The 26,612-nt window shown below is 42.2% G+C and overlaps 3 protein-coding genes across 4 annotated transcripts; all 3 read right to left on the bottom strand.

The window, feature by feature from the left end:
• Positions 1-1,383: 1,383 nt before the first annotated feature.
• On the bottom strand, positions 1,384-12,647 carry asmtl (acetylserotonin O-methyltransferase-like). Of its 2 annotated transcripts, none has more exons than XM_080785503.1 (15): positions 12,588-12,647; positions 11,028-11,147; positions 10,523-10,654; positions 10,327-10,374; positions 10,177-10,241; positions 10,020-10,081; positions 9,824-9,932; positions 9,040-9,442; positions 8,697-8,933; positions 8,448-8,610; positions 4,476-4,675; positions 4,212-4,344; positions 3,955-4,095; positions 2,984-3,106; positions 1,384-2,659 (listed from the first exon to the last, which is right to left on the bottom strand). In XM_080785503.1, exons 2-15 carry the CDS (start codon positions 11,118-11,120, stop codon positions 2,454-2,456), a joined length of 2,115 nt encoding a protein of 704 aa, XP_080641629.1. In that variant the 5' UTR covers positions 11,121-11,147; positions 12,588-12,647; the 3' UTR covers positions 1,384-2,453. The 2 variants fall into 2 exon arrangements, with proteins under 2 accessions (XP_080641629.1, XP_080641630.1); XM_080785504.1 differs by having other exon boundaries at positions 12,592-12,630.
• Positions 12,648-13,172: 525 nt separating this feature from the next.
• On the bottom strand, positions 13,173-15,161 carry p2ry8 (P2Y receptor family member 8). The gene is made up of 2 exons (XM_080786719.1): positions 14,871-15,161; positions 13,173-14,390 (listed from the first exon to the last, which is right to left on the bottom strand). The coding sequence occupies exons 1-2, from the start codon at positions 15,152-15,154 to the stop codon at positions 13,676-13,678; spliced, it is 999 nt and encodes a 332-aa protein (XP_080642845.1). The 5' UTR covers positions 15,155-15,161; the 3' UTR covers positions 13,173-13,675.
• Positions 15,162-19,370: 4,209 nt separating this feature from the next.
• upf3a (UPF3A regulator of nonsense mediated mRNA decay) lies at positions 19,371-25,007 on the bottom strand (the record flags this gene model as incomplete). Its single annotated transcript, XM_080785380.1, has 10 exons — positions 19,371-19,544; positions 20,345-20,645; positions 20,926-21,059; positions 21,648-21,806; positions 21,902-21,957; positions 22,386-22,496; positions 22,689-22,787; positions 23,262-23,368; positions 24,248-24,354; positions 24,864-25,007. The coding sequence occupies 10 exons, from the start codon at positions 25,005-25,007 to the stop codon at positions 19,371-19,373; spliced, it is 1,392 nt and encodes a 463-aa protein (XP_080641506.1).
• Between the last annotated feature and the right edge of the window lie 1,605 nt (positions 25,008-26,612).

Genomic DNA, 26,612 nt, shown 5'->3' with positions numbered 1-26,612 from the left:
GTAATAACAGTGTCAGTAATACATAAAACAAATACAATTTGTAATGCATGAAGTAAAATTAGTAATAACATAGTAATACATCAAATAAATACAATTAGTAATATAGTTATACATAAAAAATAGTAATATATAAAATACAATTAATACATGAAATAAATTAAATTACTTTGTGTTGTTGTTATAGAATGACTTAAAAAAATAATAATAATATCAATCACATCTACATATCACAACCAGGCAGGTGGACTGTAGACTCACTACAGCTGTCACAATGTGGTATACTTTTTTGACCCAACTGGTATACTGTTTTGACCCAACTGGCCTCCAAGGAGAGGCGAGCATGGAGCCGGACATCTGATGATACACGAGAGAAGACGCCATAGTAAAAAAAAAATGTAATAAAAGTAATATGTTTCACGTTGATTGTAATTTATGCATGATGCCATATATCTGTAAATATTCATTATTTTCTTGTTAATAAATTATTGCATTTATACCCGGGTGTCTGTTATGTGTCCATTACCCTTAGATCAAATGGTTCATAACGAGGATGAGGAATATTTAGTTATAGTTAATGTATTTTACAGATTTAGACCATCTAAAACCTAGCCGAAGGTTTTCTGAAAACCTTCAAATTCTTATTAAAACAATAAATAAAGGATGTAGACGGGTGGATCCCGGCATGAATGGTATAACGCAGTGATACTCAACCTCAGGCCCGCGGGCCACATCAGGCCCACGGGACCATTATGACTGGCCCACCAATGAAAATCTAAAAAGAAGAGAAAAAAATCTGGAAAATGAAATAAAAATAAATAAATCTGAATGAAGTTATCTTTAATTACATTATTATAAGTAATACTATTAGAGTTGTACTATTACTCGAACGAAAATAAAAGCTTGGGGGGGGGGGGGAGATGCAATGCAAAGCAAATGAAAGACATATACTGAGTATCCCTATTCCCTGATAATTTTATAGCTAAACGGACAGAATTCTATTTTATTTGAATGATGAAACCCAGCTGCCATTAATAGTTGGAAATGGAAATTGCGGAAATTGTAATTGCGGAAATGGAAATTGCGGAAATGCGGAAATGGAAATTGCGGAAATGGTAATTGCGGAAATGGTGGAAATGGAAATTGAGGAAATTGCGGAAATTGCTCTTCACTTATAGCTATCTATTTTCAGGTAGATTGTTTTATTTTACTCAGTCAGCCATATCACTACTCATTTTTTTTCATGAAAAAGGTCATAGCTGGGTAATCTATTTTCAGGCAAATTGTGTTTATTGTATTTTATTTTACTCAGCCATAACAATTTATTTTCTGTTAACCAACTTGCTGGCTGGCAGGCAGGCAGACAGCTACTCATAGACAGGCAGACAGACAGACAGCTACTCATGGAGAATTGAGTAGCTAGAAATTATTGTTCCTGAATGTGTGCAAGCAAACAAAAATAATAATTGTAGTATAGTACAAATGCAGTGAAGGTCCCAGCAATCTGTCCGTCGTGTAGGAATTACTGACAAATAATTTGAATAAAGATTTTATTGTCAAAGTCATGTGACCAAATAGTTTTGAGGATTTTCTTTCTCTCCAAATAAAGGGTGTGCATGTAGGCACAATTCCGATCTCATCCAGATCCGGTCCATATGCCTAATGCACTTTGCTCTATGGGACTGTTCCCTTCCTGCCGTCGCATGAAATGCAGACCAGCCTCTCTGTAGTGAAAATATTAAGAACGTTTTACCTAAACCTACTCACCAATACAAAGGCAGCTTGTGTAATTAGAAAGCCTACGTTCCTTAGTGGACACACTCTGAGCCCCCCCAACCACATGTATAACATTTACCTTTTGTTTTTCCACTGGAAAAAATATACTTTGTTACTCCACTGCGGCCTCTACCATTATTGGCAAGAGAAAACCTCAGACAAGATTTTTCGTTCCGGTGAAAAGAAATCCCTTTCTGGCCAAAGTACATGTGGTGGGGGTCTCAGAGTGCATCCACTATGGTAAAACTATAGAGACAACGCTAATACCGGAATAGTGATATATTATTGATTGCAGCTGTTACAATTCCAAACATGCAGCCACTTTAATTTAATTTTAATTAGTAGCTTAATGACTATAGTAATACAAATTATTGTCTTTTTATGTTTCATAAAGTTAACATAAGTAATCAATGCAGTTGAAATCAACTTTTGTGTGACCAGTAGGGCATTAATTACAAAAATAGTTAAAATACAAAGATAAGAGGTTTCTGCCTGACAGTATGCAATGTGGCATGAGTGTGGAAATAATATAGTAGCCCTCTCCATCTTCACGTTAAAAACTATCCTGAACCGGGCCTGTCGGTGTCCCACAATCGTAGATGTATTCCTAAACGTATAGTTTTGAAAAGGTTAGCCTTAATAATATCATGTGAGATCTTATTGGTTATGGCTGTGTTAAGTCACTCTTTGATGCAGAGCATAGCGTCCAGCAGTCTGTCTGTGTGTCGTATGTGTGCTGTGGTGAAGCCATGGCTCTTCAGCAGGAGGCTGTATTCTGTGGCGCTCCTCTGTCTCCCGTCAGTCATGCTGAGAGCCTGGAGAAGCCCGCGACTCGGCCCTCTTCGGTCTTCATCCAGAAAGATCTCACTGATCAGGAGCCCACAGTCTGGCAGAACATGTAAAAGCACATAACATGGAAGTAGCCTACATGTATGGTGTGCAAAAGACACTAGCGCTAGTATGTCATAAGAGCATAATACCCACTGTTTGAATATGGTCAGTTATGTTTGTTTATGACATCAGCAAAACAGCGTGTGAATATGGTCCTCTCTCTCTCTCTCTCTCTCTCTCTCTCTCTCACACACACACACACACACACACACACACACACACACACACACACACACACACACACACAAAACTAGCATTTGAGTGATACAAAATATTGAACCATCATTGTGAGTTTCACATTGCATTCCCTGAGCTTTACCTGGTGTGCAAGCATCTGAAATTTTACTGAGCAAGGTATGCACGTTCTCTTCCGACCAGTCATGGAGGATTCTTGCCAGGATGTACAAGTCTGCTTTGGGCAGCTCATCCTTAAAGAAATCTCCTGCGAAATGTAGTGAAAATGAAATGAGTAATAATCACCACTTGGTACAGATTATGTCCTGTGACTCCTGTGTGTCCTGTGAGTTCACACAAAATCCAACAGACTTGCATTGATGAAGAGTGTCACGGGGCAACCCGTGCCCTATATACAAAGACACTTGAAACTGCTTTCTATAACATGCAAGGACTAATGTTTTAAACTTGTGTATGGAAAACTGTGTTTTCACTGATTGTTTGCTAATTGTCTCTCCTGCACTGCTGGTGGCATTGCCCTTGATTTATGAAGGGGCCAAGTGCTATGCAGGGGAGGGGGGTTACTTCTTATGCTTTGAGTATTTGTCATTGAGTGTTCATGTTTATTTATATTTGTTTAATGGTAACACATCTTTAGTATGTTTAGGTTACTTTTATACAAGGGATTATTTATGGCAGTATTTATTTATAAGTATTTATTGAGAAGAAAGGTTGCTAATTGCTCTGTGTGCTGTGGTATGATCCACCCCTATTTAAGGGAGGCTGCAGGGACAAGTGGGTTAGTTGGTTGTGGGCCTTAACACGGGTAACAGTCCTGAGGGAGAGCTACAGGGCCTTGGGTGACCAAGGTTTAACCTGAAGAGAGTTCTCATCCTATGTGATCTTGTTCAATTGTGTTTGCCTAAATATTTGTTCTGTTGGTCTATTGTTGGCCAGTATTTAGTTTGTGCATGTGAATTGCACTGAAGAAAACTGTCTGGAGGTTGGTGGAGGAGTTTGGGGAAAATAAAAGCCCTTAACGAACATTTCTGACTGTTCTTGGAGCCTTGGCCGTTCGGGCAACTTCACAAAGAGAATTAGTTCACACAAACTTACCTGCAACAAATGATACCCTGTTGTCCATGTTCAGTGGGCGGAAGTGCCCGCTCATCTCAACAACCTCGGGCAAGTCAAACACAGTCACAGTTAGCCCAGGGTGGGCACGGGCAAGCTCATATGCTATGGCACCAGTACATCCTGCAGAAAGACAATACAAACGTTAAGTGACATATATATCTCAGAATCCTGTAAACGTGACTCTACCAATAAGTCAGAACACGCCTTTAAAATGCAACACCATCTCCCTGCAGTACCTCCAAGGTCACACGCCGTTTTAAATCTGGAAAGATCAAAGGCTGTTGCTATAGCTTGCCCTGTCACTGTGACAACGCTGTGCATGGCTTTCATGAATCTCAGCTTGACCTCGTGTCTGTTGTAATAAGAATCCTGTGAAAATGGTCACAAACAGAAGTGCAGGAGTTAAGACAGACCAGTATGGACATCATGTTTCTACCAGTATGGACATCAATATTCCATCCACATCCTGAATATGTCTATCTGCATTGGAAGGCAGTCACCTCAAACAGGTTGTTAGGCTTCTTGCCAAAGACCTTCTCATGTTGGTTGGTTCCTTCCCTGACAGCATCCTCAAGATGAGAGAAGATGGGCCACACCAGCTCGTTACAGTGCTGGATGTAGCCTTGCAGAGTGAGGGGAGCATCTGACCACAAGAATCTCTCAGCCAGGTCTGTGTTCTCATAAACTGGCTTCTGGTATGCTGACCGAGGGGGGGAGCCAAACAAATTATTATTTAATGAAAAGGTTTATATTCAGAAGTTACAACCAACCATTATGTCCAGCCAGATGCATCCAGCTCATACCGAATATAACTACAAAATGTGGGGTTTTGCGATCCACCACATAGTTTGCCTAAAATATGTTATGGTGAATTTGTATGATGCATTGATCTATTCTACACATTCAGTGGCCTCTGGATGTTGATAACAGTGTAGCGTTGCCACACAGGTTATGAAGAATCAACATTTAAAAGTACATTGTTGTATTATTTAATATTTCTAATTAATGCCATCTGTCAAGGGTAAGGTCCTATATATTCTGTGCCGTCTACGTTGTGATTTTGTTATTATTTGGGGGGTTTTAAAGACTATGTTTATGATTTGATATCATTTGATTTGAGTGACATGGGTCTGGAGTTGGATTGACACCCATAAAGTAGGCGTCGGTTACCGGCCTGAGGAGACCTGACGGGGAGAGACAAACAAACAGGGAGTCTACGAGGGACCTGTATACGTTTTCTCTTTAATACCTCGTTTAGCAAAGCTATAGCTACACGAACGCATGCATGCGTGCGTGCGCGAGACACGGACGTTCGCTTCGATTCATTCATTTACCCAACACTGCTTAAGCTGTCTGTATTATGTTGATTCCTTGAGTTGACGAGATAAACGGGTCATAACTTGAGTTTTGTTTCTGACTCTGTATTTACTGCTTGCTTATTTAGGCTATTTCTTTGCATTCCACTTTATCAGTTGTATCCTAAGAGATCATTCACAACCCGTGATTTAATAATTAGTAGCAGTGATATAAATATCTGACCGTTACATATGGTGGCCCATACGGGGAATGATTTAAATTGATTCTGTTTTTTGTTTGGTTTTGTATTTTTGGCCTACAAGAAAAGTGAATACAGTCAAGTTCACTCATTTAATTTCCTCTATTCATGATGAGATGTTGCAAGAGTTGTATGTAGAGGATAAGAATCAAATTACGCTACAGGGTAAAGCACCTGTTGAAAATAATGATGAGTATGACCATGAGGATGAGGATGATGATGATGATGAGTATGACCATGATGACGATGATGATGATGATGATGATGAAGAAATTGGAGATTTTGAGGCACTGTGTTGCGAGCTTAAGAGGGAAGTGAAGGTTCTGAAGGCTGAAAATGAGGAATTTAAGAGAGAATTAAATTATCTGAGGGAACAGGTGGTAAAGCTGGAAACTGATTTCAGAGATTCTGTAAATAGTGCAGTAAACAGGGAAATCCACTTGAGGCAGTCTTTTGATGCTGCTATAGCCACGCTGAGAGCAGACATACATACGCTGGAGAGGGAAACTGTGAGCTGTATGTTGCGAAGGGATGACAGTTTGAGGAGAGAGCTAGCTAGCTTGAAACCCACTAACACACCCCTGACAACCAGACCCACAGCCGTGTCCACTGATGTCAGCCTCATGCCACTTGCGCCCGGCAGTCTGCCTGGTGCACATTCACTCTCCTCTCCGGCTCTCCTCTTCCACGCATCAACTCCAGGTGAGGTGAGAGGTGGCTCGACCAACAACACCGAGGCCCAGGCTCCTGAGTCGTCGTCGTCAGCTGGGGCATCCCCTGTGGCGCTGGTAAACATCCCAGACGGGACCAAAAGGCTCCGCGTGGACCGCAGGAGGGTGACTGCCGGGACTTCACAAGACACTCATCCGACGCCCATCATCAGTGACATTCTGAGAGAAGCCTCTGCAGAGAGCTACTTTGACTTACCAACCTCCTTGGAAGAACTGGCCCTGGCACAAGGGAAGGACCAGGGTGTGAGGGACTTGAGGAAGGACAGCGGTCAGTCTACATCTTCACCAGACCGCATCCGCCTCTGTGAGTTCCAGGGGGTACTGTACAGAGGAGTGCCTGGCCAGGGAGGGAAATGGCAGGTGATCGTTCCTCAGTCTCTGGTGCCGGGGTTCATCCGGTACCTTCATCAGAAACCCTTCAGTGGTCATCGGGGGAGACTGAAGACCCTCTTGAGAGTGATGGAGGTGGCCTGGTGGCCAAGTGTCCGGAAGGACGTGTGGGGTCATACGAAGGCCTGTGTGACATGTCGGCAGGACGAGGCAAAGAACACTAAGCCATCACCGTTACCGAACACCCGCCTTGACCAGAGAGGTCCAGGTTCAAGGAGAAGCCCTGCCAATGTTTACCTCCTGGTGAAGAAGAGACAGCAGAAGTGGGCGGAGGAGGTCAGGGGGAGAGTGGGTGTGCACCAGGCTAGACAAGCTAGGCCAGAGAATGCCCGCAGGAAAGTAGGCCACTTTCAGCAGGGTGACCTAGTCGGGTCAGGTCGCGTCCTCTCTCACCAGGCTAACAAAACATTCTCTGCCATGCTAGCGCCTGAGTGGGAAGGACCAGCAAAAAATAGGACAGAGACTTATCTGATTGTGATGGGAAAACCCACCTGATGAGCAGGATTATGTGTTGGTGGTAAATATTATTAAATTTATAAAATGCTATGTATTTGTACCAAACCCTAGATGCCACTGGCTGGAGAGGGGGGGGTCTATATGTAGCGTTGCCACACAGGTTATGAATAATTTATTTTAATATAAACATTTAAAAGTGTTTAATATTTCTAATTAACGCTGTCATAGGGCAGCCCGTGCCCTATACACACACACACACACACTGATTAAGGACATTGCACGCACGCACACACCACACAGACTGTGGGTAGTGGGGCAGACAGGTCCTATATATATGTCAATACTGTTGATGTATGCATTTACAGGATGTACAAATTAAATGTTACACACAGGGAAAACATTCAGTTTATTAACCTGTGTGTTTATTGTAACCTCAGTGTTTGTATGGCCTCTCCAGTGCTGCCACTTTAAGAAGGGGGGAAGGTGCCAAGTACTGTTGAGGAGTAGGGGTGTTCCACAATGTCATTTATCAAAGTATGTCTATTATCTGGGGAAATTAATGTAACCCCATATGAGGATTAATCTAAAATAGAACATCTACGTATGGGGTTACTTATTCATGTTCAGCTGATATCTGTGAGCTTGTAGATAAGCTGGGTATATTTAATTGCTTCTCTGTTGGTGGTAGGATCCTCTCCTATAAAGGGGAGACTGCAGGCAGAGCTAGTCAGTTAGGCTCGGGCAGGCATCATGCTGACACCCCTGTGAGAGAGCTGCTAGGGCCCATGTCATGGGCATAGCCTGGTGCAGTTTGTTATTTTTCCTTTTTCCTTCGTTGAGTGTTAAGTATTTTTGAGTTCTTTGTTTTGTATTTTGGCCAGTATTATTTTTGTTGTTTGATTTTTCCGTTATATATAATATCTGCACTGGAGCTGGAGTTTGGAGCAATAAAATCCACCAAAAAGCATCGCTGACTGTTTTTGGAGCCTTGGCCCTCGGGCAACTATACAAACGCCATCTGTCAAGGGTAAGTCTACGTTGTGATTTTGTTATTATTTGGGGGGTATGGGGGTAGCCTACCTTTAACTGGATTACGTTCGCTACGGGGATGTATTAAGTTTCGTTCATCTACTTTGCTTTATAGGGAGTTTTACGTTGGGGAGGGAACTCTTGGAGAAACAGACTGTCACTTGTTTGGAAACGACCACGGAACGATACTAAACAATAAGCGAGCGCGTGCATGCGTGCGTGCTTGCTAGCGACCTTCCGATATCAAGGCCGCTCCGCAAACCGTTCGGCCACCGCTGCCCCAAATGCAGACTAACCAAGTGCAGACTAACCTCTCTCCTGGCTTTCTAGCAGTCCCAGAGATACACAGGCCTCCAACAAACGTTCAGTTCCTTTCACGGAGGCTTTGATCTCCTGGGCCACCTCTGTTGCTTCCAGCCCTGGTCTGCTGTGTAGCAGGTCAAATACACGCATCTTGGACGCTGTGAACATTGCCTGAAACAGATCAGAAAGGTCACAGAGGCACAAAGACCTTTTTTTTATAGGGTATAGAATAGTTGTATTGTATAACATGGGCAAACCTTTGAGGCTTTGAATCCGTCCATCAGCTCAATTAATCGCCTCAAGTCCTCTTTGGTATTTGCGTGGTCCTCATGTTCTTGCAGGTTAAACTCATTCACATGCCCTCTGGTGGTTACCAGTGGTAATGTTGCATCTTCAAAGTCTTGTAACTCTGCCACTCTACTCTCTTTAGATAGGCTGTTGACCAAAGTCCAGGAGCTGTCACCCACTCCACTTTCACTGTCCTGTCTTTTCACCTAGATTGGGGTGGGGTGGGGGGGGGGGTCACAATAAAAATGGCACAATAGCTAAGAGAGGAGCAAAATGATATAATTCCACTTCATATCAGAATTAAACTCTTACCTTATGGGCTGGACTTTCAGAGGGGCTGTTCTGGACGTGGATGTCTGCCTTGTCTGGAGAGCTGTGACACGTTTGATTAGCAGGTGGGCCATTGATGGTTGGGCTGGGTGGCGGGCTGTGTTTGGGAGTAGAGCTCGTTAGTGCCGGACTAGCTGGAGGACTGTGGTTCACCTGGTTGGCTGGGGGGGGACTAGTGAGCGTCGGCGTGGTTTGAGTGCTGTTGTCGCTCAGGCATACAGAGGCACTCTCCAGGTCTAGGGAGGACGGAGGTCGGTTGTAGATCAAGTCCAGTTGCTTGCAGAAGTGGTTGAGGGGGAAACCGACGACGTTGAGAAAGTCTCCATGGACGTATTCAACCAGCATTCCACCCAGGGCCTGGATGCCATAGCCACCAGCCTTATCCCTAACACACAGAACAACATACAGAAAAGATCATACACTCACATTATTGACACAAAGGAGGTGTTAATGTGTGTCATGTACAGTGACGGACTCTCAGCATATTTCAGTACAAATAAGTTAGAGCTCCACTACATACAGTACAACCCAATTTTCCAAATCCATGTCAATGCACTCTGTAACACTACGTCAATCATTTATTTCTGACTGAATAGAGCCAAAAGGGACATTTATTGCATCAAAGTCCAGCAAAGCAGCAGGTCTATAATGTTTGCAATTCCTGGAGTTCCAAGATGACCCCCTGCCCCCCCCAAACTAAGCTGTTGCATGGCGAGGTTACAAATCAATATACATCTCTGCAGGTTCAGGAAGCATTCACACTCACATGGGTTCACCACTGTTAATGTATTCCCACAGCATATCTTCTGAGAGATCAGCAAACTTCACCTTTGTTTCTTCATAGAAGTGAATCATCTGATAATCGAGCTCTTCATCTGGCGGAGAAGTGACAACCGTTATGAGGCCGTTAGGGGAACTAAAAAAAGATTTTGATTTGCACACTAGATTACATTTTGACTTACGCATTTCGTGGCATAGGATAATAGCTACTCCAGTGACAACACTATGCTCTTTACCACTCAAGCTGGAAAAGGGAGACAAAGTTACAAGTGGGACGGATGTTCTTTCTATGTCATGTCTTGAGTGTTGACATTGACAAACGATCTCAAAGACACTAACCTTGAAAGCATCCGGTAGGCATCATGCTTATCCACCGGCTTTTCCAGAATCAAGCCATCTACTGTCTTGAGGGGAAGAACATAATACATTGAAACTAGCCAGAATAAATGCAAACGATTTCAAATTCTTCTATGTCGTTATTTCTCTTACCACAATGGTATCTGCTCCAATCACCATGTCTGGAGTCTTCAGATGTTTCTAAAGCAAGCGAAAAAACAAAATGTTCCTGTTAGTAGCAAAATCAGTGATTTTATTGTGTTCAACAAAGGGCAACATTTTGTTTCTAGATCACTCGACACAATACAATCTCACATGCTTATGGATAGGTCATTGTAGAGCTACTCACAAAATGCATTCTCTTGGCCACCTCCAGAGCTTTCTGCTTCGCCGTCTCAACGGCATACTGATGCGGTTCTTTGAAAAGTCTCTTGTCAAGGGTTTCTTTGAACCAGGACGGCACCACTTCAAATCGTAATCCCTGCCACACATTGGAGTCAACATGGCCACAAAATAATTATCATTGGCATCGATCTTTCTGTACTAATTCTCATAGTTACAAGCTGGTGATGCACACATATAACTACTTAAAACTCTGTACAGTAACTGACTTGAGTTGCACACAACTTGGTGCTATTCTTTCACTCTACACCAAATGTCTTCGCCACAAATAGCCAATCTACAAGCTCACAACAATCGCGTTGCGATGCGCTGCGAGCTTGTAGATCGCCTATTTTTGGTGGGCGTTGCCCCCAGAATAGGGATGTCGAGGTTCAGGTGGTAAAAACCACTGCAACACCTAAGCAGATCAGAGTATAGCTCATGACTTTATTGAGCAGTAGGTAGCTTCTTACCACATTGGTGAGAATCTCCAGTCTCCTTGGAGAAGCGCTGGCCAGCACCACCAGCTTGCCAGTGAGCTTGGAAATCACAGGGTTCATCACCATGTTGGCCTTCTCCTCGCTGCCCTTTCGCTGTAGAACAAAGTTAAACATTGAAAACGTTGGCAGTGGCACAGTTGTGTCAAACAGCCTAGCCCTAGAGACAATGTTGGGTCAGATGACTACAGCTGTCGAGTTATGTGTTACCACTGAAGTCAAGACCCACAATTCACATGCGAGTGTGCATGTGACACAGTAATGTATGCAACGTAGACAATGAACTACAGTTTGTCCTGAAAGCAATTTCCCACTCATTGTAACTGGTGGCTCAAGGCACGCATGTAAATAACGGGTACAACTTTTCAAACAATTGCATCCAATGCTCATGTTAATGCGTGCCTACACCCTACGCTGTGCCAATCTATCCCAATCTTCCGCCGTAGTCTGAAAACCCACCTTTTCAGACTCCATCATGGCCCATATCACTTACCCTACCCCCTTAGATAGCATTTCTGTAGACTGAGATAGTGTTTGATACAGATTTATAGCATGTTATGTAGACAGCACTATAATTGCATCGTATGTAGTCATAGCACGTCATAGTACATGTATAGCATAGTATAGTATATATGTAGTTTCATTACTATATAGATATTCCACTGTTACGTTCTTAGCATGATAAATGCTTTATGTGATGTATTCCCATGCTTTTTTGTTCTTGCTGAATGTAAATCGCTCTGGATTAAGAGCGTCTGCTAAATGCCTAAATTGTAATCTATCCTCAAGTGGGGTTTTGCTGAAGATGCAGCATATTCATAATACAGGATGAATGATGATATACATTTTCAGGTAGGCTATGTTTGGAATAAAATCACTTCATTGATTTAGTGATAGAAACTCGCATGCATAAGAATACCATGTTTAAATAAATTCGAAATTATATCAGTTATAGCTTTAGCTCTGCTGTTCTGGCAGCCTATTGAAATGGAGAAAGATAGATGATGAGCATAATAATTTGCACAGATCTCATTTAGCTAAAAGGCCAGTCAGTTCACACTTCACACACAGTTCACTTATTGCGCATGCAGCAACTCCGTGCAACATGCAACTATACTTGTAAGAAACCAATGCCATTATATTGCAGTTGTATGATCGGCGTGGAAAATGTTTTTTTGCAAGGAGTTGCGAGAACTTATTGCGACTATAGTTGCATTGGTGCGCGGTCTGCTGCGTTCTCTAATGTTGCGTGCACACTAGCAGACGCAAAGACGCAGGCTAGTAGGCTACCATTCATTGTCAATGGAAGCCAGCGACATGACGATGAAAGACGCAACGATGCATGTAGCTTCCCCAAATGATACTCCCGTTGTCTTTGCGTCTGCCCGTGTGAACGTATAAGTACTATGTAGCGAAGTTGGCCTTTTTCCGTAGGCGGCGGCCTATTGTATAAAAAAAACATAACGTGTAACCTTTAAGTGTCATCATTAGACATCGTTCATTCATGATGTAAAAGTACACTACAAAGTTACTCACCTACCAGCAGAAGGCTTCAAGGCAGTTTGGAAACTGAATGAAATGAACCTTTCTTTTTACTAGATTGTTTACTATGCAGCGTGCATACGTGATGACGTATCAGCGTCGTATGCATGAGAAGGGGGAGGAGGAGGAGGGGGGGGGGGGAGTTCAAAGAGTGAGCGACTGAGACTACTTTCACATTCTAAAAAAAGACAAGATCTAAACTACCGGTATGTATCTTTAGAGCTTGTCATGTCAGCTAATGACAGCCAGGGTCTTCGGTGCAAGTATTATTGCAAACTGCTTCTGTTCCTAATATCTCTTAGCTTCCTTTTCTTTTTTGCATAACATTAAGAAGCAATTTTTCAACAAAAATAAATACATAAATACATAGGCCTATATATATCACGAGTTATTATGTTTCAGCTAATTTGGAATTCTATTGCATATTTTATTTGCATGATACAATTAACAGTAAAGAATGAACATACTGTACATACAAAAACAATGAATAATCAAATGATACACATATCCTTTAACGAAACTCACAAAAGCTGAAGTGTGATGTGGAAAACAAAGGATGTTGCAAAATGTCATGTGCACACTTTCCCTGGCTCACCCCCAATACAACGGTGGACCACAGTCACCACATGATGGAAAGTCCCACAAAGTCCCCAAGACTTTTTGTGTTATCCTTTTATGTCTTATCTTTTTATCCTAAACCTCTGCAATGTTTTCATTTCTGACTATATTGATATATAATGACCTACAAACTAATGTACATTAAAACTGACCACATTGGTACCCCTGAGTGGTTTTAAAACCTTGGTGAGCTTACAGATCCCCACAATATGTAACCTTTTTAGATCGTTTTGAAATTTGTCTTAGCTTCTATTTGTAACCTATGTAATTCATATGTAGGCTATACCTTTTGTAATTCCTTTTCCTGATCTTCTGATGTATTGTGATGTTGTATTACTCGACGACACTAAAAATGAGTTTAATTTCGAGAATAAATAAAACTTGAATGAATGATATATTCAATCAATCAATCAATCAAAAAACACCACCACCACCTCTACCATCCCCCCAGCTCCAGCAGAAATTTACAAGCTGCTTGCATTGTGCTTGTTGGAGTAGAGCGTCTCCCTGTGCTCCAGTCTCACTGAGCTATCGCTGTTCAGACTCAGTCGTAGCATTTTCTGCAGCTTTTTCCGGAACTCCTTGGAAGCCAGGTAGTAGATGACGGGGTCCAGGCAGCTGTTCACGCAGCTGAAGGTGAGAGACAGCTTGTAGGCCGTGTAGAGGGAGTCCCCATAGAAGAGCCGGCGCACGGTGTGCGCGACCAGGAGGATGTTGTTCGGGGCAAAGCAGAGGGTGAACACCAGGAGAACAATGGCCGTCAGGCGTATGGCCCTGTCCTTCTGCTCAGTCTGGGAGTCCCTGGACAGCGTGCGTATGACACGGACGTAGCAGAACGTGGTGATGAAGAACGGGAGGAGGAAGAGGACGAAGACCATGGTGAAGAGGAAGGCGGCCCAGGCCGCTTTAGACGGCAGCATGTCTCTCTTCAGCATGTCAAAGCAGGTGGTGATTCCCAGGTCTGGAAAGTGGTAGGTGTGGTCCGTGGTCATTAGAGGGTAAAGGACGGCCAGGACCACGGTCCACATGGCGAGGCAGACGAGGATGGGGATGCACTTCGTCTCCTTTGCCTCCCTGTACAGCATGGGATGGACTATGCCCAGGTAGCGGTCGACGCTGATGGCTGTCATGGTCAGGATGGAACAGTACATGTTGGCGAAGAAGACCACAGTCAGAATCCTGTGGGAGACATTATAAAGAGTCAGGGTAGATTTAGTTTATACAGACATAAAGCAGGTTTTAAACATGGCTCACGTACATGACAGCATGAGAACAGAATTCAGAAGTTCCTTCATAAAGTACACACGCTTTCAGCTTCTATAACAAAATACATACATAAATGGTTGCACCTGGGACGTATCCTCAGTGATGTATCCCAAGGTCATCGGGGTTTCGGGTCTCCCAACATCATACCCCTCACTCAGGTGACCCAGCCCGGGTGATCAAGTCCCGACTTACATCTCAGTAGCTACAGTACCCTCGATAAGTCCCATTAGGGAAAAACCAGGGCCACACAATCCGTTCCTCCTGAACTACTCTGCCGGGACTGGGAGGTACCATTCTGGCTTCATCAATATTAATGTAAAAACAGTGTTTTTGCCTATTATACAAAGCACAAACAACAACAACAACAACACAAACAACAACAACAAAAGATACCTGCACATGCTGGATCCCAGGGTCCAATTGTATCCTTGCAGCAGATAAACTATTTGGAATGGCAAGGCGACGCCAACCGCCAAGTCTGTAAAGGTCAGGTTGATCATGAAGATGATGGATGGCGTCTTCGGAGACGTGCAGAAGAGGAGGAGGCACATGGAGAGGCCATTGCCAGCTAGATTGAAGACAGTAATGAGGATGTAAATGGCAGAGATGGCGATGCTGGCACCTGTGTTCTGGAACAGTGACAGGGTGGCATTGTCCAGCTTGGTACTGTTAGACATCTCTCATCACCTGTGTGCGGTTTAAACAGAAAGGCAAATGCTTCAGAGGGAATTACAGTGACATGCATTTTGACCTTTGTTTCAAATCTGTATTCTCTATACATCTGAAGAACAAACAACACATTGCAGTTGTATTATGAAACAAAAGGTAGACAAGACTGACACATCCTTCAATAATTCAAAGTCCCCATTTTTTTAACGTCTTGATTGGCAATATACAGTAGATGACTATAGATAGAATACTGTACATGTCACTGATATGTCTATACCTCAACGTCGATAACAATTGTCATCAGTGTTGCAATAACAGTCTTGTGCTTGCTCTTGTTATGTGTTATGTTATGCTACTATATAGTCTTCACACAGGAAATGGGCATGTTTTATTTTGTGGTGAGGCATAGTAACTGCCATTGTAACTGTTGGCACATCTGCTTGAAGCCCTCCAACTACACATTTTTTGATTAGTTCATGCATGCACCGGAATGCTGGAGAAGTTGAATGGGATGTGATCCGATAATTATAAATATCTAAATGTTGAATCAAGTAACTTAAAAAGAAATGTCTTTAACAGAAGTTAAAAAACAAATGTGTAAACTGCAGACTTGCAAAGAATAGGATTCCAATATAAGTGTTTTAACATGAAGTAAATTGTTAAATTGATCAACCATGTACTGTAGTGAAACAAATACAAATACATTTGCCTACACAAAAAAGATGCATGGATTTAATTCTGTCTGACAAGAAGCAGGGATAAAGGTACACCTGCCACCAAAGTTAATTAAAATGAATGAAGTTGGTGATATCAAGAACAGACTATAGGCATGGATTCCACCCCGCCCCCACTCAACAAATTGTAGAGTATCTAATAAAAACGAATAGAATACTATAGCACATCACTTAGTTCGGGTCCTGGGTTGGAAAGTGACATCAGAAAAAGAAGAATAAACCTGCACACTCATCTGCTCCAATGTAACATTGCATTGGAGCAGATGAGTATGCAGGTATTCTTCTTTCTCTAGTATCTAATAAATACACGTGTACAATAATCGTGAATCTTTGTTCACATTCCTTCATAGATTTATATTCCTTGTAATTCTGAGACACAAAACATTTAATTTGTTATTGTAGTGACTATAACAGAACTTCCTTGCCAGTCCATGGTGCTAATAGCTCTAAAAGTGGTTCTTTGGCTTGTAATCGGGGGAACCGCTTTTGGTGCTAATATACAGTAGCGGCATAGCCTATATAGCATCAATCTTTAAAGGTGGTGCTATATACATTGAACCATTAGACAGGTTCGGAGCTTGTACAGATGGAGCTGCGCAGTAATGGCTGGCAGGCATGTCTCTTTTGAGGTCCCTGGAATATTTCCTTGGACATAGGGCCACGGAAACATAGGGCCTTCAATGAGGCATTCACATTGAGAACTAATATACTTTATGTTATCCTTTATGGTGTTGAAATGTTAAAAACATTGTAATATCACTCCATTGTTCTAATGTACAGTATCTAAAGCTATTTGCTACACCTCAAAAGGTTTACTATCGTCATTATCTATAAATATTATAATACTTTTAGCATTAGCATTGTATTATTAAACTGAAAGAAAGTAAATCAAACTAAAAGTTGAAGTCAGTTGAGTACTCACCTACTGTATAAGAAGACCACAGAAACAATTAAAGTAGAGTTGACATGTGATCCAGTTTTCGATGAAAGCATACAGGCACTGTATACGATGGACAGAGGAAACAAGGTCGTTTGGCTGTTACTGTACATGAGGAAGTGACTTGTGTCGTTCACTGCCAACCCCACACACATCCAGTACAGAAATGATTTTGTTTTAGTTTTTGCTGTTATCTGGAGGCCCACCAGACCAGTAAGAGTGAGACACTAGTGCACTCTATCTTATCATGTTGAGATAGGAGACACAGAAGCCCATATTCCTTTTTTTTTGCTGAAAAATGTAATGCCCTCTTTTTCATAATCCAGATGTAATGCCCCTTTTTAACACCCAATTTGCAATATAAAAATATGTATTGAGTTTCCTATAGGTCAGTGTTTAAATGGTCCATTCATAGACATAGATCAATGGTTGTGGTTTTCCAGTGCCTTTTGAAGAGAATTACACTACATTTCTAAAGAAATCTTTAAATGTGAAAGCCCCCCTTTCAATGCAAAGAAAGAGTGGGAGAGGAAGAGCAATGATTGAGTAATATCTCCCCACCCTCTCTCTCTCTCTCACACACACACACACACACACACACACAGTGACACACACACACGCGTGCGCGCCATTATGAAAGACAAAGTGTATATTTTGAGTGAAGCAAGGTTTTTTTCTTCATGGCACATACCACGTGTTCACGAGCTCGTGTTTGTTGCTTCCAGTTTTTGGTTGAACTGCCTAAGGGTGTCATGTGACACAACACAGCCAGTGCTGTGATGCAATACAATTGTCACATTAATTACTACTTCATAGGTAATGTCGCTAACATATTATCACCTTGATGTTATCCTAAACAAACCATAAAGCAGATCATTTTTTTATGAGCTTCGGATATCACCTGCTCACATAATTATGTTAAGAACTTTTTACATTTATTTCCGAGCACATGGCTACAACTACAAACCTTAGTACATTTACGTGCAAATTACTTATATGATGTCACACACGCAAACTATTAATATGAGTTATACAGCAGACAAACGTGGCCTGTTGATCTAGCCAGAGCCTTCTTTTTTTTCCAATGTATTTTTATTAAGGCTTTGAAATTTCACATCTGTTCGATCGCAATACAATGCATATACAGTAGAATGCATATAGACTTTTTTTTCTCCTTTTTCTTAAACACAACTAGCCAGAGCCTTCTATAAGGCTCGGGATCTATAGCTAACCATTCAGACTGAATTACAACGTTTCAATTTCTTAAATTACTTAGCTTTATTAGATTAATTTCATATTTTCACATCAAAAATTACATTAAAAATAAAATTAAATAAATTAAATAACACGATTCACAAATGAGCAGAAAAAGACCCCAAACAAAACACCTAGGCATTACACCCAATTAATTATGTTGATATTACAGCCTTTCCATGACACATTGAAGAACTGATAGCAATGATGGAGCATTTTAGATATACCGCATCATATTTATTTTTTTATCTCTCATTGAATAGATTTGGAATCGGTACTATTTCTTTTTAAATATTGTTTTCCTAGGGTACAGTATGTCACCTCCCTGGCCAATTGGTGATACTGTATACATACAGCTGTGCTGCCTATACAACACCAACAGAACAAGCTTATGGACAAATTGTCATATCTATATAAAAGTGGGGGTGATTTCTCTCATTCACATGCATTCATCACACACAAAAACACATGAGACTTTTTCGAGTTAAATGTTTAAAGTTTCTACATCTGTTGTCTTTAAATACAATTCTACTGGCATTATATTGTTCTTTATAATAAAATCTATAGACTCTCTTTAAAAACATCCAGGTTACTCTCTCTACAAAGGCTTAGAAATAAGTTCTCTTGTGGAGGTTGAGGTCACACGTTTCACAGGCAAAATGTGGACTGCCTTGAGCTGGTTCTTATGGGTATAGAGTAGTTCAAAATCAAGAAAGAAAGCAACTGCACGAGACTGTCTCACATAAGACATAAGCTCATGTCACCAGGATTTCCGCAGTACCTGTGGAAAGCTTGGTTTTCATTCCGAATTAACCAGTGCGATCTGGTCTAGAGCCCGCCTTCCATTTGCAAACACATACTGTACATATACACGCACCCACCGTTACCGTATGCGTGCTATACCCAGACCAGATCAGCAACCTACAAAGCAAATTGCTCCCAGTCCAGTCTCACATGAAGAATAATTTACAATTTTACAGGATATGGAACCCTGGCTCTAGCAGACAGCAGTTCAAATATCTCACATGAGAATTAGCATGAAGCTTCAATGTACGACATTACACGTACTGCAAAGACTGGGTTGTTGTGCTATCATGATAAGGAACCATTTATTCCTTTTTCTCATGGTATTCCGATGAGCAATTTCATTGCTTCTGTACCATATTACATTACATTTATTTGACTTCAAAACAACAAACATATTTCACCATTTTGCCATTCTAAACTCATCATTCTGTTCCCATGTGCTGCTGCTGAATGCTGAATTGTTCATGTACTCTTGCAACATGAGATTGCAGACTATTCGTCTCTATTCTTTTCTGATCCACTTGCCATAGTGACAGCCTCATAGCAGTGCTCTGCCCCAGGGTCCGGTGAGTGGCCAACAGGAACGCAGTCGAAACCTTTTCCCGCTGAGCTCATGCGCTTCCGGTTTCGCGCACCAGGCTGGTAGAGCTGCATAGCTGGACGGTCCTGTGTAGAGAGACAGGAGAACAGAGACATGGGAGAGAGAAGAGCAACACCCTTTGCCAACACTGGCCACTATTCTCCATTATGCAGAAGGCGGCCATATAAGTTAATGGCAAGGTGCTACCTGCAACTTCCAATGGCAGCCCATTCATCCAAACAGAAAAGTCCTATCTAATTGTATTAAACAACGTCAAACTCACCAACAACACTGCAGCTGTACGGGAAGCTTAAATGATCCTCTTTCTATTATCAAAGTGTTTGTTTCATAAAAATCAAATCAATGTTATGAGCTACTTTGTGTCCTCGCAGGTGATTCTGTTTGCAGTTTGCAGTTTGGAAGCGCTCGTTAGATATCACTCAACTGCCACCTGTTTTGAATTAGCACATAACGCAAGAGGCAGCGGGACATTGCTTTACTGAAAACGAGTGCTTCCAAACTCTGCCGTGGTCTGCAAATGGGCAATTCAAGCCATAGTGGCATAGTTAGTAGTTACTGTCAAAGGCTTCAAATTATGACTTCAAGTGAAAGGTCCACACTCCACACATTTGAGTACATATTTTCAAATAGTTTTGGGCTACTTTGTAATATCTTAAAACTCTTGATAGGAGCTATTAAAGGCCAAGTTGTGCTATGCTATTTTCTGAACTGATGCTGTGCTGGACAGGGATAATCTATATAGATCTCATGCGATGATCAGAATTCTGGAAAAGTGATGGGGGTTCATATCATAATATTATAGGCATGGTGTATAATCACAACACGACTCAATAGCAGATACCCCCACCTTCCATCTCATGCTCACCTTCTCGCTCACCTTGTTTCGGAGGCGCTCTTTCCTGCTACTCAGGTCGTCCCTGTCCTCCTTGCCCATTTTATCCCCACTATCAGGGCAATAGGAGTAGCCATGGTGGTGCCCCTCTTTCTTTGCTCTGTCCTGGCAGTAGCCCTTGCCCCATTTAGTCTCGTCTTTTCGACGCATAAACTTGTCAAATTCATAGTGGTGTCGTTGGCGTTTCCTCTCCTCGTCTTTCCCACGGTGGTCCTTGTCTCTCTGTCTGCGGCCATGCTGCTCCCTCTGCTCCTTGTCGCTCTCAGGCTGACCTCTAGTGGCCAAAGTGGAGATTGCATAGACACCAAGATGGTTAACCACTTATCTTTATGTATCATTCTTTTACTTCACAATACGATGGTGTCATGGGGCGAGAATTGCCAATATGCTTTGTGAGCTTTGTAGCTCTTCTAATCGAGCTATTTTTGAACATTTCGGACAAATTTCACCTGCAATGGCATGCCAAAAATAGGGACCGCAGGGTGAACATGAGTATTGCCACTACCTCTATGTCCTGGACAATTGTCCATTGTAATGTCCTACAATATCCTTACTTGTCCTTAGGTTCCTTTGACTTCATTTGTCCACCGGCTTTCTCCCATTTGCCCCTCTCCGTCTCCCCACTGTCACCTTTGTCCTTTAGTCGGTCTGAGTCTACATCATCATCTCTGTCACTCTTCTTCAGGAGCTAAGGGGATGACAAAAAACAGGATATACAGTATGTGCTGGATAATGAATTGACTGTATGTATGCTAGGTCCATTGCAAAATCCTCCGTGTTAAGGTGTATTCCTACTCGTTTTAGGTGATAAGGTGGCCACAGGAAACTACAACATGACGTCACGCCAACACTCACCGCTCACCCAAAGACATCTCTCTGTTTTTACTAACCAACCGGGGTGGTCACCATATCACCTAAAACTGGAGTATTATTGGCCTTTAATGTTGCTCTGGGGTGTGTAAAGATGGACCCTAATTGTGAGCCTACTATGTTATTTCCACTCTTTATTCCGCCATCCCCTGTGAATTTCACCATTGAAATGAATGGGATTTCTTTTGCAATTAATTCCGCACTCTAGTTTATACTTGCTGTTGACCAGACAGTGATGCATCGTGTTGTTAGTTTTAAAATCACTTGGGAAGTCTCATATTGTCCGCAAGTGACACTATTGTGTGACAAAGTATAAAGTAGGCTTTATGGGTCTATTGTTAACACTTTCAGAATGAAGTAGACACGTGTTAGTAGATTTAGGTTATTTGGTTAAAAGGAGAGATACCTTGATCTTGATCTCTTTGTCAGACAGTTTCTTCTGCTTCTCGGCCTCCTTGCGTTTGCGTCTTTCTTCCTCTCGTCGCTTCCTCTTCTCTTCCTCCCGTTGCCGTTTCTTCTCCAGCTCCCTCCGTCTCCTCTCCTCTCTCTTCTCCTCTCTTATCCTCTGCGGGGGAAAGATCTGATGACATTACACAAGTACTTTGATATGGACTGTATATATATTAATTTAGACATTTATTTTTGAAACATTCTTCTTGCCTGTTTCTCAAGTTTCTTATTCTTGATGTACTCCAACAGAGGTGTGGTTCTTTTGGCTAATGACAAACAAGAACAAACGGGGGAGAGAAGAAGTAAAATATCATACATTTTGAACGTGGCTGCAGCTCTGCATGGTTAGATCTTTATCGTTGGAAATCTCAAGGCAACTAATAAGCACAATTCAGCATTACGTTATACTTTAGCTATTGAAAAATCGGGAAAATGTGGCGCAAATCTTTGAATATATATTCTGTCACAGTGAACGTTTTAACTCAAATCGTTGCTTCTGGGGGGTCCCTGGAACAACATATTTTCAGATGGGGGTCTGCAGCCAAATACAGATAATTCTGGGAGTCCTTGAGGTTGAGCACCACTGACATAGAAACATAGGGTTTTCAGAAAACTGTTTGGGAGCCTTTTTTTAATCGACCTCAGTCCAAAATGGGTTAATTGCTGCTCCCTATATGGACTCATACAGTTGTACCTATTAGTTCCCTTGTCCTGGCCTCTATCTCTCCCAGCAGGGTCTCGGGGTTGGCCATGGACTTCTCCTCATCACAGGAGTAGTTCTCCAAGAACCGCTTATACTCTGGGTCTGAGGAGCAAGGAATTTCGGACAAAAGCCTCATTTATACGCCTTCAGCGTGATGACGTGTCACTTGCGACAAACAGATTTTTCTACAACACACTCCAAATTGGGTTTTTCGGCAAGCAACACGTACATTTAGCTTAAGCATATATACAGTCAGACATTCACAAATGCGTAAAAGATCATAATAATTAATACCTTCCTCGATGCTCCCAGTTTTGGCATCTTTCTTTTTCAACTTCTTTTTGGAGATCTTCTGAAAGGGTGCAAATTCTACCACCGCGGGAAATTCCTGACCTGTGTCAATATTGATGGAGAAGCAGACCATTAGATCCTGACAGGCTACTAATCAGATGGTAACTATGGCACTGGTTTAATGTGTCCACCTCTGTGTCCATAAAATACACATTGTATTTCTTTCCCATCATTTGATGTGCCGCTCTTTAACTGCATGGCAACCTCCTCTCTCTCTCTCTCTCTCTCTCTCTCTCTCTCTCTCTCTCTCTCATTTAGTTACTATACTCATGCATGCTGAACGGGTAATCATGTAAGAATGCTTTTGTAATGGTACTATAGGACCATCAGATTCATCTGAAGAAAATGGTGGGTGGGGAAGATATTTAAAAACTAAAATCTGAAGTTGAATATAAATGTGAACACGGGGTGGCAAATGCCATCCCCTGGGACACCAAATGACGCCCCCGGTTCTGGTGTATGGCCATGTGATTTTAATTTAAAGAGCATTATTTTAATGTGTTCCACCATGGTTACCTTTGTTGTCAATAAAGACATAGCCATCAAAGCGATCCCTAAACAGAAGGATATCCTCAGGGTTTTTGAAGTTGATGTATGCCCTGGAGAACAGGTGGGGATATAGACTGCAGAGAGAGAAGGGTGTTAGGCTCACATCACAAGAATGAACATGTCCATCATCAACACAATGTCAGCTGTTTCTGACGACAGCAGAGATTTCCGTATCTCTGTAATTAGTCGATCAGGGTTACTGCACTGTGTAGCCTATAATCCGAGAACGTTGGCAACAACTATTGCATAAATCGGTGGATGCATTCCCAACTTGCATTGTTCCCGACTTGTATCGCTCCTGAGTAGGACAGGCCCATTTATAACTGTGGTAACGGGTACCACACTGGGGAACAGTGAGTAGCAGGTACAACATGAGGGGAACTGCATAACGGGCGGGTGGGACATGCATTCCCAACTTGTAGGTACAGTACCAGTCAAGTACCTTCAAATACAAAATCCTTTTTCTATAGGCTCACAAACATACAATAAACTTAAACATAATGCAGACTTGCCAGCACATTTCAAGTCACACATCTCTTCCTCGGGCAGCAATGGAAATAATGAATTAATAATGAATTGCATTTTTATAGCGCTTTTCCAAGTGCTCAAAGCGCTTTACAATGGTTCATTCATTCATACATTGGGAGGTGAAGCGGCGAACAGTCGACGCCAGCGTCCTCACTTCCCACCCCCAATCCAACCCTTGATGCTGAGTGTCAAGCAGGGAGGCACTGGGTCCCATTATTTAGAGTCTTTGGTATGACCCGGCCGGGGATCGAACCCCGACCTCCCAGTCTCAGGGCGGACACTCTAACCACAAGGCCACTGAGCTGGAAATGTTTTTGGACAGTTTGGTTTCCCTCCTTATTTTATATTTGTATGCCTCAACGCCAAATATTTTACACCATGATTCAAAGACATTATATTTCTACTATAATTGCATGCAGTGTTACCTTTGGTCAGCGGGGAAGAACTCAAAGTAATCATAGGATGGAAGAGGACTGAGTTGCTCCTCTAGTTGGTCCTTTGACAGGTTAGGTGGAAGCCTTCGAATCACCACCTATGGTAATTTGGAGCATTTTAACCATTATTGCAGGAAAACCATCTACCTCCGAGTCTAGCTATATCTCTGCACTGCATGGATAAAGTAGAATGTTCTCCCGTAATCTATAGCATAATATAGTAGGCTACTATGATAGGCTACAGTAACTATAGCCTTGCACACCATGTCGAAACAAATACGATGTGGCATGTGGTGCAGGAAATAATGCAAGGAATCGATTTTCTTAATTGCAATACAATTGTACGAGCTAAATGTAGCCTACGGTATAGCCAATCTATTCTGCATTCCCTCTCTGCTGTGCAACATATATTTAACACGAAGTCATAGCCTGCCTACTTCAATTCACACAGAGATGATTTGGACGAGGCGAGGTCATGTTCACATGCAGTCGCCCTCGTATATTCCTCCTGTCGCTATCCACGGTGCTGAAACTCTCCCACCTCCATAGAGAGCACTATACGTAAACAATGCGCCATATCACAAGAGCGGTGTAGCCTTTACTTTACCTTTGTGAAAACCTCTCTCTTCTCTTCTTTCTGTTTGGAATTGCAGGAATTCGCGTCCTGTTCTCTTGGTATGTCTCTGAACTGTATTTCAACGACGGGTTTCTCCCTTCCTCCGGTCAAGATTTGGTCCTTTTCAGACCTCATTTCTCTCCATCTCCCTCTCTCGCAAGCGAGTCACTGTGCCCTCGCGAGAGTTTACAGCATAATACCGCGATAGTGGAGAGGTAGCTCAAGGCAGTTTTAATTATCATAATTATATTCCCTGATATTGAACTTTTAAAAGACAGCCTACCTACCTATAAGAATGGACATCGTTTTAATTCTACTACCGTATATTGACCGTCAATAAAAACCATTATGTGCACTATATTTCTTCCATTTAATTTTAAAATGTGGTAAACTTCAATAAATTACGATTGACACACACGTACGTTTTTCTGATAGTTCTTTAATCGGAAAACTGCTTACTTGTTCTTGCACAATGCAAAGATTCACAATTTACAATTCAGCCCAAATTGCCAATTAATTTGACATGAACAAACATCCATTAAAAACTCAGCATGGCCCTGTATATAGACAACAAAGCCTATATTTCATTTTCCACCAACAGATCTTTAGTCACGAATCACGATCTATAGTCCATGATATAACCTCGTGTATATTCAGTGAAATGACAAATTAATAAAGATAACATAAATTAGCCTCATTGAATTTAGTAGGCCAGGATGGACGTGCAGTTCTGTAGCCTACGTGTCACCTCTTGCTGCATCCTGGAGTCATATCAGGAGTCATACAAGCTTCAAGGTCACTGTCGTCCTTACTGTTGGTGTTGAGACTGGACCTGCTGGGCAAGATGAACGGGCTTGTTGTTGTAGTTGCGCTGCTTAAAGTGCTCCATGCGTCAGGGCTTGATGGCTGACTCAGGGACCGGCCGTAGACATCTTGGCAAGGAACTACAAAAATATATATTATTATTTTAAATAAAAGCCACACAATTCATGAATGATTTGCAATGGCTTAACTTCGAAGTGTTCAAAGTGACTGTCTCTCCGTGAACAATTAACTCACCACTGAGGAAAGTCTGTTTGCCACTGCTTGTCTCCACGCAGAGTGAGGGTCTTCCTGGATCCGTTGACACAGAACTCATTAGGCTGGGCACGAAGGTAGAGCAGGTGTCCAGGTCTCGATGCACCCTCTCCTGGGGCTGGGTGTATGTGACGGCAGACTTCGACGGAGTACAGCCCATCTCACCTGATGCTGCTTCTACTCTCACATGGCCCCACCAAAGCTGAAAAGGGGTGGCTGACTTTATAAAATATCCAGCCTTTATGACTGTCGGCTAGGAAGGACACAGAATGTTTACTGATCTCATTTGACATCAGCCCTCCCCTATAGCCGGGCCCTGACACTTCAAGGGGTGTGTTCTGTCTAACACAAACTGCATGGCATTGTAGGGCCCCAGTATAGCCTATAAGCATCACATCAATCTATATTTCTTTTTAGTTCAGCTTGGAGGAATTTTCTGAATTGTCCACCACAGCCCTGCTGACACAGACTGAGTAGACAGAAATAGGCATTGGTGACTCTGTTATCCCCATGGGTCACCAAATTATTTTTTCTATTGAAAATAAATACCATAATATGGCATTTATGACCCGATTGATGACCCAAGGTCATCAAGAATGGCGTCATATTATATATGACCTGTGTTCCAAAAACAAATTGGCCTGGCGATTCTATACCAGGACT

Source organism: Protomyctophum bolini (genome assembly GCF_963924005.1).
Source record: "Protomyctophum bolini genome assembly, chromosome: 16".
Classification (NCBI taxonomy): Eukaryota; Metazoa; Chordata; class Actinopteri; order Myctophiformes; family Myctophidae; genus Protomyctophum; species Protomyctophum bolini.
This window is presented reverse-complemented; position numbering and strand designations above follow the sequence as displayed.